The sequence below is a fragment of the Megascapheus bottae genome, chromosome X (genome assembly GCF_031878675.1).
Source record: "Megascapheus bottae isolate mThoBot1 chromosome X, mThoBot2.hap1, whole genome shotgun sequence".
Taxonomy (NCBI): Eukaryota; Metazoa; Chordata; class Mammalia; order Rodentia; family Geomyidae; genus Megascapheus; species Megascapheus bottae.
Genome location: NC_143547.1, coordinates 81,127,518 through 81,146,249, shown reverse-complemented (window position 1 = coordinate 81,146,249; position 18,732 = coordinate 81,127,518). Strand labels below are relative to the sequence as shown.

The 18,732-nt window shown below is 42.0% G+C and overlaps 1 protein-coding gene across 5 annotated transcripts in view; it reads left to right on the top strand.

Moving 5' to 3' along the window:
- Window positions 1-1,816: 1,816 nt before the first annotated feature.
- Window positions 1,817-18,732, top strand: part of Cul4b (cullin 4B) — a 55,038-nt gene continuing 38,122 nt past the window's right edge. For 2 of the 5 annotated variants that reach the window (XM_090326805.1, XM_090326804.1), the window contains exons 1-3: window positions 1,817-1,921; window positions 3,312-3,383; window positions 17,162-17,725. In XM_090326805.1, the coding sequence (XP_090182931.1) occupies window positions 3,326-3,383; window positions 17,162-17,725 (622 nt within the window). In that variant the 5' untranslated portion in view covers window positions 1,817-1,921; window positions 3,312-3,325. Of the gene's footprint in view, window positions 1,922-3,311; window positions 3,384-16,341; window positions 16,424-17,148; window positions 17,726-18,732 lie in introns of those variants that run through there. The other 3 variants (XM_090326808.1, XM_090326806.1, XM_090326807.1) reach the window with 3 other exon arrangements.

Genomic DNA, 18,732 nt, shown 5'->3' with positions numbered 1-18,732 from the left:
ATATAAGGCTTTCCTACCCAGGACCACAATCCTCAGATCTCAGCCTCCTGTGTGGCTGAGATCTGAGGTTTGAGCCATTAGTATCTAGCTTGCTTGTTTTTGAGATAGAATTTTGCTGTGTAGTCCAGGCTGGCTACTAAGTCACAGTGCGCTTGTCTTAGTGTCCAAAGTACTTGGATCCTCTAGGCCTGGACAGGCCTGTGGTAGACTTTTTCTGAACATTTCTAGAAATAGTTTTCTGATTATTTATATTAACAAGGGAAATTTTGAGTATTTACATGTAGTTCATGGGTAGTTTGCCTAGTATGGTAAGTTCCTACGTAATTTCCACCCTCAATCCTTCAGTAAAGCACGGAAACAAATTGAAAGTTTCCTTAGCTGTTTTCTTGGCCTGTGTTCCTGGATTGTCTTATTTCCTGGGGGAGAGAATTTAGGATCAGTGGATTGAAGAGAGATAAGAAAAATCCCAGAGGACAGAGGCCTTGTGTCTAAGCACTGCGAATGGCCCTGTTTCTGCAGGGTGTGATACACATCTGAGCTGTTTGTATGGGAATTAGATTTCACCAATATTCTACTAGTGAACTAAAATTTGTTATTGACCTGTCACGACAGGCTTTTCTTGCAAGGTGAGTGATAGGTCCTTTTCCCCTCTATAATCTGTCAGAATAATTTTAGTCTGGCAGTAGTACTTTAGTGTATCCCTCTTGTGATCAAACCTGGATCTCCCCCTCCCTATGTTTTCTATAGGTCCAGAACACACTAAGGTCTATTCTACCTAGGATTCAACCATTACATTAGCAAACTTTTGAAATTACACTTCTTTTAGTATTAGATCCTAGGGTTAAAAAATAAATCTGTGGCCGGGCGCGGTGGCTCACACCTGTAATCCTAACTACTCAGGAGGCTGAGATCTGAGGATCGCAGTTTAAAGCCAGCCCAGGCACTAAATGTCTGTGAGACTCATCTCCAATTTATCATTGGGAGTGGCATTGTGTGTGCATAAAGAGTTAGGATGGCAGCCATGAGCTGAAGAGCTCAGGGACCAGGCCCAGAGTTCAAGTCTCATGACTGACAAAAATAAAAATAAAAATCGTATCATTATGGAAGGAAATTCCATTTTGACAATTTTACTCATGTTTACAATGTATTGCAATCCTAAAAAAAAGCTGGAGGAAGTAAGGACATGATGGTCACAAAGGCACGCAACCTGCCTCTGTGTGTGTGTGTGTGTGTGTGTGTGTGTGTGTGTGTGTGTGTGTACAAGTAGTGGGGTTTTAACTGAGTGGTTTATGTTATTGCTTAGCTTTTTGGGGGGGTGGGTCAAGGCTGGTACTCTGCAATTTGAGCCATACATCCAGTTCTAGCTTTATGGATGATTAATTGAAGATGCCCTGCTGTTGTCAATAGGACTCCTCAGATCTAGATTTCAGCGTTCCAAGTAGCTAGGATTAAAGGTATAAGACACTGGTGGTCAGCCTTCCCAATGTCTCCCTCCTCCCTCCAAGTTCTGGGGATGGAACTCAGGACCTGGACACTGTCCTAGAGTGTTCTGAAAGGTAGCGCCGTATACCACTTGAGTCACAGTGCCACTTCCAGCTTTTTCTGTGTATGTGGTAATGAGCCAGGGTTTCATGCATGCTAGGCAAGTACTCTACGGCTAAGCCACATACACAGCTCCGTCATTTTCTTTTATGATTCCATGTCTACAGGACTCTAAGAACATTGTGGTTTGCTTTGCGGTGATTGGTCAACTCTGCTGTCAATCATCTATGAAGGTCCAGCCTCCTCTGTTGGCCCGTTTGGAATAAAGCTCATTGTGAAGTTTGTTTCTCCGATGGTCTCTTCTGCTGCACCGCTTTTGAGAGATCGGATGGACATTAGATAGAACAAAACAGCAAATTTCCTTGATCCTACAGTGACGGTGAGCAAACAGGTCTTCTGAGATAAGGAAATGTATTTTCTTTAGAAAATTAGGAATGTGTGCCTACTTTCAGTCCCTGGGGGTCCGGCAAAGTGCCACGGCCTAAAGTGAAGCCACATTTTGTGGCTGCTTTTAATTACTTCCACTTTTAGACTTAATTTCCATATTCCCAAGGTGGTTATTGACAGTTATAGTCCTTATTCACCTTTTATGTAGATAATTTATGTTCGAATAATGGGTATCTGTGAATAAAATATCCCAGTCAGGTCTTGATTACTGGTTTTTGTTTGCCTATGCGACTACACTTAGAAAAACATACAATAAAAAAGGCGGGGGAATCTGGGATCTTCTATTTGTTTTTGACCTTCAAGCTAGTGGGGATTCCCAACGGAAATGTAATTTAAAGTGTATGTCACATGAGCTGGGTGCCGTTGGCTCAAACTTCTAAATCCAAGCTACTCTGGAGGCAGAGATTTGAAGATGGCGTTTGAAGCGAGCTGTGGCAGGAAAGACCATTAGACGCTTATCTCCAGTTAATGGCCAGAAAACCGGAAATGGCATTGTTGCACATGTCACCCGGGCCCTGAGTTCAAGCCCCGCAATGGACATTAAAAAAAAGAAAAATTAAGAAAAGAAACAATACTAGTATGACAAATGCACATAACTCTCAAATTAACTTTAAATAGAAAAGGAAAAAATAGAAGAAAAGTAATACTGGAAGCCGGAGGTTTAATCCTCAACACCAACAGAATAAAAACAACAAACACACAAACAAAAACACCCTCGGACTGCCAGTTTGGCCTAGTGGTAAAGTGCTTGCCTAGCATGCACGAAGACCCAGGTTCGATTCCTTGGTACCACACACATAGAAAAAAGCCGGGAGTGGTGCTGAGGCTCAAGTGGTAGAGCTCTACCGTTGAGAAACTCCAAGGACAATGCTCAGACCCTGAGTTCAAGCCCAGGACTGGCAATAAAAAAAAAAAACACCCCATAAACCTAAATTCAGGAGGCTGGTATCTGAGGACATGCAGGGAAGCCAGCTTGTGCAGCAAAGTCCATGAGAATGTTAGCACCAATAAACTACGCAGAAAAAGCCACAACACTGTGGCTAAAGTGGTAGAACACTAGCTTTAAGTGCCAAGGCCTTGCGATCAAGCCATAGGACTACCACCAACAACAACAACAAAGACAAAAACCAATAACTATCATCAGCATTGAAGAGAACAGGATAAAAATAAGAGCACACGGATACAATTAGCAGGGTAAATCTTATTTTAAAAGTTTTTTTTTAAAAAGTAAATAGGATAAGATATAAACCAGGGTCAAGGAATCCTTAATATTATGCAAATGAGGGAGGTGCTACTATATAAGTGAATTGTATTTCTTACAGGTCCCAAAGACAGGATGTCACAGTCGGGATCAGGCAAAGGGAGTGATGATGGATCCAGCTCAGAAAAAAAATGTGAGTAAATGATCTACTAAAACTTAGATTTGGGAGCCAGAAGTTTGGCCTAGTGTTAAGAGTGCTTACCTAGCACACATGAAGACACTGAGTTCAAGCCCCAGGACTGGCAAAAAAATAATAATTAAACTTAGATTTGTCTAAATTGTTAATACTGTGTCTAGCAATGGGAGAGGGATTTTGCCCTAGAGTGCTTGCCTAGCATTCACGAAGACCCGGACTCAATTCCTTGGTACCACATACATAGAAAAAAGCTGGAAGTGGTGCTGTGGCTCAAGTGGTAGAGCACTAGCCATAGAGAAAAAGCCCAAAGACAGTGCTCAGGCCCTGAGTTAAGGTCCCAGGACTGGCAAAAAAAAAAGAAGAATATGTCTAGCAAGCATGAATGCATTAAGTGTCTCTGGTCGATAGGCACGCCTCAAGAGGAAGAGAGCCTGCCTAGCAAGCCCAGTGTTGCATACCAAACACCACACAAAGAAAAGTATTCCTAAGAAGCTCAAGTATAGTGAAACAATAAAAATTCACAAAAGTGGGTATAAATTTCTCCAAAGAGAACTGGGAGAAAAATCAATGCACCATAGTTTGCAAAACCTTAGTCTAGTTTATGTAAATTTTTGTAGTGCTGCCCAAGAGAATGATTGTATTAACACACTTGTATTTGTATTATTATTCACCCTTGGCTTTATTTTCGTTTTCATCCCTTCCCTCCTTTGTGATTCTCAGTTTCTATAAACATGGACCAGTCCAACATATAGGTCTAATTCTGAAGTAAGTATGGATCAAGGCAGTATTATCAGTAATCACAGCTCTAATAGCAAGTAAGGTATATAAAGGTATGCTAGAGACCTAAGAATTGTCATCATAGACTTCAGACTGGTATATACCACCTCGATTTTCTTTGTTAGATACTCAGTTTTTTTTGTTATTGTCATAATAATGTATAGAGGGGTTACAATTACATTCATCAGGTTGTAGATGTATTACTTCACACACACATTGATACCCCTTCTCATGCTTTTTGTCCCCATTTCCCTCCCCACACTCCCTTCCAAACATCTCCTTATCCCCCTTTTCTCTTTCCTGATTCAAAAACAAAACAAAACAAAAAACCACCACCACCAACAACAACAAAAAAAACAAGCCAGCTGTGATGGCTCTTACCTGTAATCCTAGCTACTCAGGAGGCTGAGATCTGAGGATCAAGGTTCAAAGCCAGCCCAGCCACAAAAGGACCTAGAAAAAAAACAGGAAGTGGTATCCTTGAGCTGAAAGAGCTCATGATAATGCCCAGGCCTAGGGGTAGGGTGGTAGTCTTGAGCTGAAGAGCTCAGGGACAGTGCCCAGGCAAGTTCAAGCCCCATAACCCACACAAAGAAAATGTGTATACAATACACCAGGTAGGCCGGGAGTTTGGCCTAGTGGTTAAAGTGCTTGCCTAGCATGCATGAAGACCCAGGTTCGATTCCTTGGTACCACATACATAGAAAAAAGCCAGAAGTGGTGCTGAGGCTCAAGTGGTAGAGCTCTAGCCTTGAGAAAGTCCAAGGACAGTGCTCAGGCCCTGAGCTCAAGCCCAGGACTGGCCAAAGAAAAAAAAAAAACAATATACCAGGTAACAAAGTCAGATACAGCAACAACATGAGATTAACCATAAGGGCAAAAAAAAGAGAACCTAGTATATTATGAACAACAATCTCACCAGATAAAGCTCTTGTTTACATATCCTAGAGTTCATTTCATTTAGTCTCATCCTATATGACCTTATGAACCTAGGTTTTGAGTTATTGTAATCTACTAGGAGAGTCCTAGATGTGCACTAATCATTACAAATGAGGGCTTACTTCACTTATATGATTTTTTTCCCAAGCCTTTCATTTCCTTACAAATGGGACGATATCATTCTTTCTGATGGCAGCAGAGAATTCCATTGTGTATAAGTACCCCATCTTCTTGATCCAATCATCTACTGAGAGGCATCTGGGTTGGTTCCATATCTTCGCTATGGTAAATAATGCTGAAATGAACATTGGTGTGCTAGTGGCTTTAGTATGTCCTTGTTTCTGGACATTTGGGTAAATGCCAAGGAGTGTAATTGCTGGGTCATAGGGGAGCTCTATATGTTTAGTCTTTTTTTTGCCAGTTCTGGGCCTTGAACTCAGGGCCTGAGCACTGCTCTTGGGCTTTCTCACGGCTAGAGCAATACCACTTGAGCCACAGCCCCACTTCTGGCTTTTTTCTATGTATCTGGTACTGAGGAATTGAACCCGGGTCTTCATGCATGCTAGGCAAGTACTCTACCACTAGGCCAAACTCCTGGCCCATATATGTTTAGTCTTTTGAGGAATTGTCATACTGCTTTCCAGAGTGGTTGAACGAGTTTACACTCCCACCAACAGTATAGTAGGGATCGCTCCTGGCCACATCTCTGCCAGCATCTGTTATTAGATTTCTTAATGATAGCCATTCTAACTGCAGTGAGTTGTTTTTATTTGCATTTCTTTTATGGCTAGAGATGTCGAGCATTTCTTCATGTGTCTATAGGCCATTCTTATTTCCCCTTCAGAGAAGTCTCTAAGACTTTAGCCCACTTTTTAATGCAATGGTTGTTTCTTTGATGATTTGTTTCAGAGAGATTCAATTTTTTAGCTGTAGATATATTTTAGGTATGAGGTCTTTGTTGTATGGCTAGTGAAGATCTTCTCCCACTCTGTGGGCTATCTACTTAACTTGCTAGCTATGCCTTTTTGCCATAGAGGAGCTCTACAGTTTAATGCAGTCCCATTTGTGCAAACTTTGATTTGTTGTTTGTGGGTGTCTATCAAGAAAGTTTCCACCTGTGCAAAGGAGACCTAGCATATATCCTATTTCTTTTTATAAAGGTTTCAGGATATCTGCTTTTACCTCAAGTTTTTGATCCATTTGGAATTAATCCTGGTGCAGAGTGACATAGAAGGATCCAACTTTAGTTTTCTGCAGGTGCTTAACCAATTCTGCCAGCACCATTTGTTGAAGAGGCTATATTTCTTCCATCTTTTTTTGTTTCTTTTTTTGTTTTTGGCTTCTTTATAAAAGATTAGGTGGCCATAGGTCTGCGGGTTGATTTCTTGGTCTTCAGTTCTATTCCAATGGTCCTCAGGCCTGTTCTTGTGCCAGTACCAAGCTGTTTTGGTTACTATAGCTTTGTAATAGAGTCTAAAAGTTGGTATTGATATTCCTCCAGAGCTGTTCTTTTCTGCTAAGGATTGTTTTCACTATATGGGGTCTTTTATTATTCGGTATGAAATTTGGATTGCTTTTTCTATTTCCTTAAAGAATGACATTGGGATATTGATGGGTATTGCATTGAATTTATAGATAGCCCCTGGCAGGATTGCCATTTTCACGATGTTAATTCTTCCAATCCAGGAGCATGGGAGGTTTTTCCATTTCCTCAATTCTGCTTTAATTTCCTTTTTCAGGGTTTTAAAGTTTTCCTCATAAAGGTCCTTTACATTATTAGATAAGTTAATTCCTAAGTACGTTATTTTCCTTGAGGCTATTGCAAAGGAGTTGCTTTCCTGATTTCTGCCTTGCTCATCTCATTGTTGGCATACAGGAAAGCAGTTGATTTTTGACAGCTAATTTTTTACCCTGCTACTTTGCCAAAGTTTTTAATAAGCTTAAGCAACTTGGAAGTGGAGTCTATAAGGTTTCCTGGAGCTTGAACTCAGGGCCTGAGCACTGTCCTTGAACTTTCTCGAGGCTAGAGCTCTACCACTTGAGCCACATCACCCTTTCTGGCTTTTTCTATGTATGTGATACCAGGGAATGGAACCCAGGTCTTCGTGCATGCTAGACAAGCACTCTACTACTAGACCAAACTCCCGGCCCAGAGTCTATAGGGTTCTTTAAATACAGAATCATGTCTAGATATTCAGATTTTTGGTAATAACTAGTCTGATTTTAATTTCTTTAAGTATGCCTTATTCTGTCTCAGAGTTGTCTGAGAGAGAACTTTAAATTGAATCGCTATGTCTGAATGTTCCTAACTGCCCTCCCACCACCACTCTAACCTCTTTCTCTCTCTCTTCTAGTTTGGGCCAAATAGCCCTCTATTGGGTTCCCAGTGTACCCTTTATAATTCTACCCTACCATTTTCTCTTATCTAGTAAGCCAAGTATTAACTGAGGGTCGAGGATGTTTCAGTACTATTAGGGACTAGATATTACCAGGCAGTGTTTACCTGGATTATTGGGGGGAGGGGTGTATGTGCCAGGGCTTGAACTAAGGGCCTAGACACTGTCCCTGAACTTTTTGGTTTGCTTCACAAGGCTAGCATTCTACCACTTGAGCCAAAGCTCCACTTCTGGGGTTTTTGGTAGTCAATTGGAGATTAACAGACTCACAGACTTTCCTGCCCAGGCTGTCTTCAAACTATGATTCTCATGGGCTGGACTTTGGCCTACTGGTAGAGTGCTTGCCTAGCATTCAGGAAGCCCTGGGTTCAAGTCCTTGGTACCACATACACAGAAAAAGCTAGAAGTGGTGCTGTGATTCAAGTGGTAGAACACTAGCCTTGAGAAAGCCCAAAGGCAGTGCCCAGGCCCTGAGTTCAGGCCCCAGGTCTGGCAAACAAAACAACTATGATCCTCAGATCTGTCTCCTGAGAAGTTAGGATTACAAGTATGAGCCACTGGTGCCCAACTTTTACATGGATTTGGTCAGAAAAGGGGTTGTGTTTTACCTCTCATGAAGTTCAGCCACAAGATGAGTGTTCAACCAAGAAATGGACTAATTTTCTATAACCAAATAGCCACTGTTTCCTGAAAAGTGCATTGCCTGTTACTTTGTCCTACCTTTTAGATGATGAACAGCTTGAACTACATCCAAGTTTGGTCTCTCTTTGAATATTTTGATCAGCTCTTCCTAACTTGTCTGATGCTTGATACTATTTTATAACATATCTTCGTACTGAATTGTAAACTACGACAGGTATTATACTTGAGGTTGCTGAATTATTTGATTAAAGTTTGTGTCCTTAATGACTTAGGTACATAGATTTTTACCTCCTTGGCTGAGCCTGTATCTCATCTATAAAATGGGAATGGTATCTGATCTACCTTACATAAGGATAAAATAAGATTGTGTGTGGGAAAAAATTGAAAATCTGTAAATATCAGCTATAACAAAGTAAGAAGTGACATTATCCAAAAAGAAATATTCTCATGCCAGTGGTTCATACCTGTAATCCTAGCTACTCAGGAGACTGAGATCTGAGGATCACAGTTCAAAGCCAGTCCCGGCAGGAAAGTCCATGAAACTCTTATTTCCAGTTAACTACCTGGAAACAGGAAGTGGTGCTGTGGCTCAAAGTGGAAGAGCCTTGAGTGCAAAAGTTCAGGGATAGTGCAGACCTGAGTTCAAGCCCTATGACTGATAAAAAAAAATAAACTCATTACCTGACTTACTAAATAGTAACCCTTCCATAAAACTTTTTAATAATCACAACAAAATTATATATAAACAGAATTTTAAAAGTAAATAAATAAACCATAAATGGGATTTTGTATTACTTAAGTATTCCCTTATAGCATCTAGCACCATTCCTTGCCTAGAGTGACTAAATTGGTAAGCTAAAGTTATTGGTAGTGAAAAAGCACATTTCACAGCATCAAAAACAAAAAACAGAGCTGGGAGTTTGGCCTTGTGGTCTGGGTCTTAGTGTATGGTACCACATACATAGAAAAGGCTGGAAGTGGTGCTATGGCTCAAGTGGTAGAGCACTAGCCTTAAGAAAGTGCAAGGACAGTGCTCAGGCCCTGAGTTCAAGCCTCAGGACAAATAATAAAAATTAAAATTAAAAAGCTGGGTGTGGTGGCTCATGACTGTAATCCTAGCTACTCTAGGAGGCTGAGATCTGAGGATCGAGGTTCAAAGCCAGCCTGGGCTCCTAAATGGGGTTTATAATTCAGAAGTTGGGTATCAAAACATGGAAATTTACACCTATAATCCCAGCTACTAAGGACAGGTGGACATAAGAAGAACTGTGGGTTGAGGCAAGTCCAGGCAATCAGTTTTTGAAAACTCATTTCAAGTAAGCCAAGCATGTCTTAAATAAGCTCCCTGGGGCACATTTAGGAACTAGCCCTGGGCAAAATGTACAAGACCATGTCTGCAAAACAACTAAAGCTTGGCTCATGTAGCAGATCATTTTCCTTAGAAACTGGGCACTTGTGGATAATTCAAATCTATATTCTTTCTTTTCTGAGATAAGATCTCACTTTGTAGCCCAGGCCAGTGTAGAATTTATAATCCTTCTGCTTCAGCCTCCAGAGTGCTAGAATACAGGTATGTGCTAACCCACTGGACTCAAATCTGATACTAATGTCTGATTTTGCTTATAAATATATGTAAAATTTTTAAGTGACTTTGGCAAGTGAGATAAGCAATAAAACTGGACTAGACTTACATATACCATTATTGGGAAGAAAGATTAGCCCTAGGCAAAACTATAATGTCAGAAAAAATTTACTCCCCAAAATATTTCCTGGTGAATTATTTTTGTGGGTCATGGGGCTTGAACTCTGGTCCTGGGCACTATCCCTGAGCTCTTCAGCTCAAGGCTATGGCCCTACCCCTTTGAGACTCAGCCCCATTTCCTGTTTTCTAGTAATTAGTTGGAGATAAGAGTCTCATATTCTTGTTTTTTTTGGGGGGGGGGGAGTCATGGAGCTTGAACTCTGGGCTTGGGCGCACAGTCCCTGTGCTCTTCAGCTCAAGGTTACCGCCCTACCCTTGAGCCACAGCCCCACTTCCCATTTTCTAGAGAATAATTGGAGATAAGAGTCTCAAGGCTTTGTTGTGCCCGAGAGGAATGGCTTTGAAACGTCATCCTCTGATCTCAGACTCCTGAGTAGGGAGGATTACAGGCATGAGCCACCATACCTGGCGAATCTCGCATTCTTTACTACCGGAGCTGGCTTTGTTCCTTGATCCTCAGATCTCAGCTTCCTGAGTAGGTAGGATTACAGGTGTGAGCCACTGTGCCTGGCTTTCTTCTGAATTTTTGTATTTGTCTCTTACCATAAAAGTTAGTTGATGTTGGAGAGGCTTTATGAATTCAAGGCCAATTCAAGACATTGGTAACTCAGGCCTGTAATCCTAGCTATTCAGGAGGTCAAACTCTTGAGGATCAAGATAATATGCCAGCACAGGCAGAAAAGTCTATGAGACTCTTATTCCCAATAAACTACTGAGAAAAGCATAAGTGGAGCTGTAGCTCAAGTGGTAAAGTGCTGGCCTTGAGCTAAAGAAGCTCAGGAACAGGGGCCGGAGTTTAGCCTAGTAGTGGAGTGCTTGCCTAGCATGCATGAAGACCCGGGTACCACATACATAGAAAAACCTGGAATTGGTGCTGAGGCTCAAGTGGTAGAACTCTAGCCTTAAGAAAGTCCAAGGACAGTGCTCAGACCCTGAGCTCAAGCCCAGGACTGGCAAAAAAAAAAAAAAACACTCAGGAAGTGTACCGGACCAGACCCATAGTTCAAAGCCTCAGGACAGAAAAAAAATTGAAGGCCAAAGCCAGGTGCAGTGGCTCATTCCTATAATCCTAGATACACTAGAAGCTGAGCTCTGAGGATCAAGATACAGCTGGGTTGGATCAAAAAGGCTCCGAAACTCCTTTTTTTTTTTTTTGTGGGTCATGGGGCTTGAAATCTTGGACCTGGTGTTGTCGCTGAGCTCTTCAGTTCAAGGCTACCTCCCTACCCCTTGAGCCATAGCCTCACTTCACATTTTCTAGCGGTTAATTGGGGATAAATGTCTCACATTCTTTAATGCAGGGCGAGATCTGGCGCCTGATGAATGATCTGAAACTCTTATCTTCAATTAATCACTAAAAAGCCAGAAGTTGAGGTGTAGCTAAAGTGATAGAGGGCTAGTTGAGCAAAAAATCTTGGAGACCTTGCCCAGGCTGTGAGTTCAATCACCAGGATCAGTACAAAATAACAATAAATGAATAAATAAACAAATAAATAAATAAATAATAATTCAAGGCCAGTTTTGAATGTCTCAAAAAAAAAGCGGTGCACTAAGTCTGTTAAGTCAATTTAGATTTATTTTTTGAGTGGGTTGTGGGGCTTGAACAAGGCCTTTACGCTCTTCAGCTCAAGGCTAGTACTCTATCACTGGAGGCTCAGCACCACTTCCGGCTTCTTCTGATTATATGATACTGAGGAATTGAACCCAGGGCTTCATGAATGGTAGGCAAGCATTCTACCACTAAGCAAAATCCCCAGCCCCTAGGGATTTCGTAGACTACTCCTTGTATGTATTTCTCCCTTTATACATATGTTTATCTATAAAATAAAGTTTGGTTAAAAGAAAACCAATAACTACACCTCACCAGACAACATTGTAAACTTTAATTGATGTTTTGAAGGTATGTGTAGAACTCACAACATGAAAGATTCTATAAACAAAATATGTATTAAGTGACCAATCTGGTTTAGTCTGGTAATGGCTACAATTGTATGGTGTTCTATACTACATTTTGATTATTGTAGGTTCACCCTCAAAAATGTATTTAATTTAATGATTAGAATGAAGTTAACTATAATTGAGAACGTTTGGATATATGGATTCAGTGCCCATATTTTAGCTAGCCCCAATTAATTGATTTGTGGGTGGACAGGGAGCTTGTGGGTCTTGAACTCAGGGCTTGGATGTTGTTTCTGATTTTAGCTCAAGGCTAGTGCTTTATTACTTAGAGCCACAACTCCATTTCTGTTTTTTTTTTCCCCAGATGACTAATTAGAGATAAGTCTCACTGAGCCGTCTTCCCTGAGCTGGCTTTGAACTATCTATATCCTCAGATCTTAGTCTCCAGCGTAGCTAGGATTCCAGGCATAAGTCAAGAGCATCCAGCCTAGTTGATTCTTTTTTGTGCTTTAACGCTGGGTCTAGTGCTCTTGCCTGTGTGTGTACCAGTTCTGGGGCTAGAACTGAGGGCCTGGTTACTGTCTCTGATCGTGCCTTTGTTCAAGGCTAAGGCTCTACCTTTTTCAGCCACAGTGCCATTTCCAGATTTTTTGGTAGTTAATTGGAGATAAGAGTCTCCTAGACATTCTTGCTTGAGCTGGCTTTGAACTTAGATCTTTATATTTCAGCTTCCTGAGTAGTCAAGATTACACATGTGAACCATCGATTCCTGCCTTGCTTGTCTTTTTTGTTCACAGCTGGCACTTGAGACATAAGCACTTTGAGTCTCAGCTCTCTGTCTCTTGAGTAGCTAAGTATTACAGGCATAAATCACAGCTCCTCTTCCACAGTAATTTTGTAATTGTGATATAAATATGTTTTACAAAACAATGGAGAGATTTTTCTGCCAAAACTTGTTCCAGGGCCAGAGCAATGGCTGATGTGTGTAATCTTAGCTACTCAAGAGACTAAGATATGAGGATCAAGGTCAAAGCCAGCTCTGGCCTCAAGTCAGTAAGATTTTATCTCCAATTAACAACCAGAAAACTGGAAATAGGGCTGTGGCTCCAGGGGTAGGGTGGTAGCCTTGAGCTGAAGAGCTCAGGGACAGCCCCCAGGCCCACAGTTCAAGCCCCACAATCAACAAAACAAACAAACAAACAAAAAACTGTTCCAGAGTCCAAGTAAAAACGAAATTCTGGTCCTTAGAATACTTAGTAACTTGTAAGTTGGTTTGTGTAACAAAATGTCAGTCTTAAAGAAAAAACTTTAAAATTAGCTCAGCCCTGTTATCCCAGCTACTCAGGATGTCACCAGACAGAGGGGCTGTTTAGTGAAGTCCCCCTTTAAATAGAAGAAATCTTCACTTTAGATCCTTGACTTCAATGGCAGAATGAGAATTTCAGGACAAGTCAATATAGTAAGAAAACTTGGCAGCGCTTTATTGAGTAAAATAAACAGGCAGTCAGACATATAGACAAAAAGCAGACAAACAGAAGGGTAGGGGCACACTTACAGAGTGTGGGTGTGTGCTCTCATAGGGAGATAGAGAAGCACACAGCTCCTTGGGCTGTTAGGGTATTTATAGGGTAAAGGCAGGGGGCCTGGCTTCAATGTTATGCAAAGATAGATACTTTGTTTTTCTCTAATTTTTACCTGGTGTCACTTTGATTTTCTAAGTAAGAATGTATCCTGCCATAAAACAGAAGCTTATCCTTGAGAGGAGGATATGGGCCATATTTTTGAGTTGTCTTTACCAGTCCTCAGTTTCCTTAAGTTATCCTACTACAAGGAGGCTAGATCTGAGGATTATGGTTTGAAGCCAGCACAGGCAGGAAAGTCTGTGCAGACAAAGGCAGAAAAGTCCTTCCCCCCCCTACCTTTGTGTGTGTGTGTGGGGGGGGGATAATCGTGCTTGAACTCGGCCTGGGCGGCCTGGGCGCTGTCCCTGAGCTCTTCAGCTCAAGGCTACTACCCTACCCTTCAGCCAAGCCCCACTTCCCGTTCTAGAGGTGAATAAGAGTCTCAGGGTCTTTAGTGCCAGGGCTGGCTTTGAACCATGATCTTTTTGTTGTTGTTGTCATCTATCTTAGCACTTGAATTCAGGTCCTGGGTGCTGTTCCTGAGCTTCTTCTCTCAAGGCTAGTGTTCTACCACAGGACCACAGCACTATTTCCTGTTTTCTGGTGGTAAATTCAAGAAAGTCCTGTGGACTTTGCTGCCTGGGCTGGCTTCAAACCTCAATGCTGAGATCTTACCTTTCTGAGTAGCTAGGATTATGGGCAGTAGCCACCAGCCCAGGGCCTGTAAGACTCTTACCTCCAACTAACAACAATAAAAAAAGTGCCAGAAGTGGAGTTGTGACTCAAGCGGCAGACTGCTAGCCTTGAGTAAAATAGCTTCCCTGTTTTCTAGTGATTCATTGGAGATAAGAGTTTCTTGTTCTTTAGTGTCTGGGCTGTCTTTGAACCATGATCCTTAGATCTCAGCCTCCTGAGTGGCTAGGATTACAGGCATGAGCCACCTTGCCTGGCTCACACACGCCTTTTTTTAAAATTTAATTTTATTGGCAGGGTGATGTACAGAGGGATTACAGTTACATATGTAAGGTAGTCACACACACCTTTTTAAACACTGATTGGACTGGAGGTGTTATTCAAAGTGGTATAGAGACTAAACAGATGGGGAGACTAAACAGAGAGGGGAGGGGAGAGGAGAGGGGGGAATAGAGAGGGAGGGAGGGAGAGAGAAGAGAAAGGGAGAGAAAAGAGAAAGGGAAAGAGAGGGGGAGAGAAAGGGAAAGAGAGAGGGAGATTATTCCTTATATAAAAGTGATTTATTTGTAGTATTCTGATTTTGCTCATCAGTAGGTAATACCATAGCAGCAGCTTTTACTCTAGTCTTTGAGCCTGTTAATGCCTTGTCTTCTTGCTGTCTACCACTACATATACAGGATAGGTGGCACCAACTTTTGGTTTGGTGTCCCAGGGAGTTTCATCTCCTATACTTGTAACTCCAACCAGACATCCTAGTTTCAAGGCGAACTACACTTTCCATAAATTGGCCAAGCAAGCCTTTTCTTTTACATTTTCTTTCTTTTTTTCTTTCTTTCTTTCTTCTCTCTCTCTTTCTTTCTTTCTTTCTTTCTTTGTTTCTTTCTTTCTTTCTTTCTTTCTTTCTCTTCTTTTTAAGTCAGTCATTGGATTTGAACCGTGGGCCTGGGCATGGTCCCGGAGCTCTTCAACTCAAGGCTACCACCCTACCCCTTCAGGTACAGTGCCATTTCCAGTTTGGGGTGTTTAATTAGAGATAACTCTCACTGTTCTTTAGTGCCCGGGCTGGCTTTGAACCTCAAACCTCAGATCTTAGCCTCCTGAGTAGCTAGGATTACAAGGTGTGATCCACCAGGAATGGTCATGTACTTGTTTCCCTTATTCAGAGTGCACATGCTTCTCCTTGTCCTTGTTTTGCCTTTGTGAAATGCATCTTATTTCACATTTGCACACAGTGCTTGTTTTGTGTCTTCTTAGAATACTTCGTACTTTTTGTTTTGTAACAATGTTATAAAAATTTATTTTAACTATTTTTCCACACTGGCTTCTAGAAGGGAGGTGCTTGGATAAATGCTTATGGAATGATCAACAGGTTGACATGTAGTTTAATTGAACATGTTCCCTCCAGCGAAAATGTCCTAGGATTACATTAAGGAATTTGTAAGGATATTTTGGTAGTTTACTCATATTTCAAGTTATTTGTTTTATCAGTTACCAAAATGTAAACGTTGAGTTTTGCAAATATTATTGTTTTCTACAGCGTGTCCTTTGAAACTTTATAAAGTGAGATTCAGTAAATGAAGGGAGTGGGCTGTAGTTTTGTTAGGTCTGGAAATGACTGATACATGTGGGTGGAAGGAGGAGGGGCGATCCCTGGAATTGTGGTGGGGAGTAAGTCGCCGTTTTACAAGAATGGTTTAATTGGTAGGAATGTAAACGAACTTAAAGCTGTATTATTGAGAAAAATAAAAAAAATCGGTTTCTTTTCAGTATTCGACTTGTGATAGCGTTGACATAAAGGAGAAAACACTTTAGTCAGTGTATAGAATCAAAAACCTTTTTTTCTTTAGCTTTATTTTTTGGTGGGGGTGTTTTCCTTTCATCTTAGTAGTGTAACTTTTTTGTTTAACGTCAAGCTTAGACAAAGCTTCATTTTATTTTCTTCCACAACCTTGTAAATTCGCCTTTATTCCTTTTTTCTCTTTCAAAGTTTCCATTCTCCGGGTTTCCTACTTTTTACTCCCTTTCTTCTAGTCTTTTCCTTGCTAGCTCACCCCGCCCCTTGCAATCACCACCTATCCTTGCTAAGACTCCCTTCCCGCTCCTACTCTAGCCATTCGCCCCCCCCCCAGAGGTCCGCCCGCCCGCCCGCCTCAGGTTCGGAAAGGTCCAATCAGAAGCTTCCAAGGCCAGCCCCTCCCCCCTTTCCACTTCTCTTACCCCCCTTCTTCCTTACCCCCCCTCTAGTCCTGCGGACCTGGGGGCTTTGGGATCTGGGCGCTATGAAAAGTGTCTGCCCAGTCACTTCCGGTAAGGAGGCTGCAGTGCGAAGATGTGTGCGGGATCACTAAGGAGGGGGTGGGAGTTACTGATGGGCCTGGGGTGGAGGGTGCTGCCAGGGAAGAAGAGGGAGAACCATAGAAGGAGCGCAGTAACTCGGGCGACTGGAGCGTGTTTGCTGCCCGTCCGCGAGCCAGCTCTCCCCCACCCCATCCGTACTGCCTCACTCTACCTTTCCCCTCCCCCTCCCGCCCGGGAGAGCGATAGCGTCCCTCCTTCGGCGCCGCGTGACCGGAAGTGTCGCCATCTTTAGCCTCTTGTGCTATTGACAATAACAAGCCCCGGTTCTCTCCTCCTCCCCCTCCCCCCCATCCACCGCGTCTCCCCTCCCTGGGAGAGGGAGAGAAGGCGGAGGTGGAGTTGCTGCTTCACAGACTCTGAGTCGCTCCTGCAGAAAGTGGGGAGAGACTGATTGAAAAGCAGGGGAGGGGGGACGGCACGTCCGTTTACCTGTCTGCCTCCTCCTTTGCTCTCCCCTTTCGTTCTGCTTACTCTGGGTGTCAACCTAACCGCCTTTCCAAACCCTCCCATTCCCCGGTGTCCCCCCCTCTCACTTTCCTTGTCGTCCTCTGTGTTTCTCCTGTCTTCTTTCTTCCCTTCCCCCTCTGATACCGCCACCTTCTTTCCTACACGTAAGCAGGCATATATAAACGTAGATTTTGGATGCTCCTCTGCCTGTTGACCCCGCTATTTTCATGTTTCCAACAGGTTTTTCTTCCCCCAATCCCTCAGCTGCTGCTGCTGCACAGGAGGTCAGATCGGCCACTGATGGTAATACCAGCACTACTCCGCCCACCTCTGCCAAGAAGAGAAAGTTAAACAGCAGCAGCAGCAGTAGCAGCACCAGCAGCAATAGCAGCACTAATAGTAGTAACGAGAGAGAAGACTTTGATTGCTCGTCTTCCTTCTCATCCATTCCTCCCTTACAACCCAGGGATTCAGCATCCCCTTCAACCTCATCCTTCTGCCTAGGTGTTTCAGTGCCTTCTTCTAGCCACATACCAATACAGAAGAAGCTACGTTTTGAAGACACCCTGGAGTTTGTAGGGTTTGATGCGAAGATGGCCGAGGAATCCTCCTCCTCCTCCTCCTCATCTTCACCAACTGCTGCTACATCTCAGCAGCAGCAACTTAAAAATAAGAGTATATTAATTTCTTCTATGACTTCGGTGCATCATGCAAACGGCCTAGCCAAATCTTCTACCACCGTCTCTAGCTTTGCTAACAGCAAGCCTGGCTCTGCTAAGAAGTTAGTGATCAAGAACTTTAAAGGTAACCAAGGCCAAAATCCCTAATCAACTACTAAGGATTTGACACTTGAGCAGTCACATGCTCTTTTATGTTAATATATTAAGCAATATAGAGGTTTTATGTATAATCATTGAGGTGGTGGACGATTCATTTTCCACAGGGAGTTTTTGTGTTCTGCTTAAGCACACGCTGTATGTTTTACTATTTGTCTCAACCTAGTCTGTTATTCCTTGTAACTGACAATTTGCAGTATGACTAGGATTTAACAGGGGAGAATTTTGTATTCTAAACAGTTTTATTTATTTCAAGTGCATCCTTAGACTGGACACTTTTTTTCTACTTCAGTAGGCTACATTCTTCAGTCCTTAGAAATGCAGACAGCAATGGTGATCTTTCTATGCTAAAATAAAATTGATAAGTAGATTTATAGTATTGACTACCATAGTCATGAAACTCATTATGGAACAGTATTTGAACAAAATGTTTTTGGTCTCTTCATTTTTTCCAAAGATAGGGATTAGAAATGTAAAGTGTTATGTATACACAAAACTAGTAACTCTGTGCACCACTCTTCTAAAGACAGAAGCAGTTGCTACATTTTTTGTTACTAGGATATGTTTTAAAGTGTTGACATGAAGCTTTTAGGAAAATTTGTCCATTGAGTTTAAGATGTCACTGAAAGAATTATGAATGCCTTGATTTAAAAAATAAAAGTTTAGCAGATCTTTTAAAATCTCTTCTATGTTTCTGTTTTAACTTTTTCAACACTAAACTAGCAGGTAGTAGATGCTAAAATCTTAAATGGGACAGCAAATGAATGAACTTAAGTACTCTAGTGAATAAGTGCCTTGTGGCTAAACATTAACCCTGAAAAAATTAAATATTCTGTGCTTTTGTTTTCATCATTAGTGGAAGTCAGTCAGTGTGCTCTATTTAGTCTCAAGCAGAGGATTATGCTTTTTTAACCCTATTTTATATCACTGCCCCTCTATCCCCAGGCTCAGAAGTATTCCTTTTGATTCAATAGT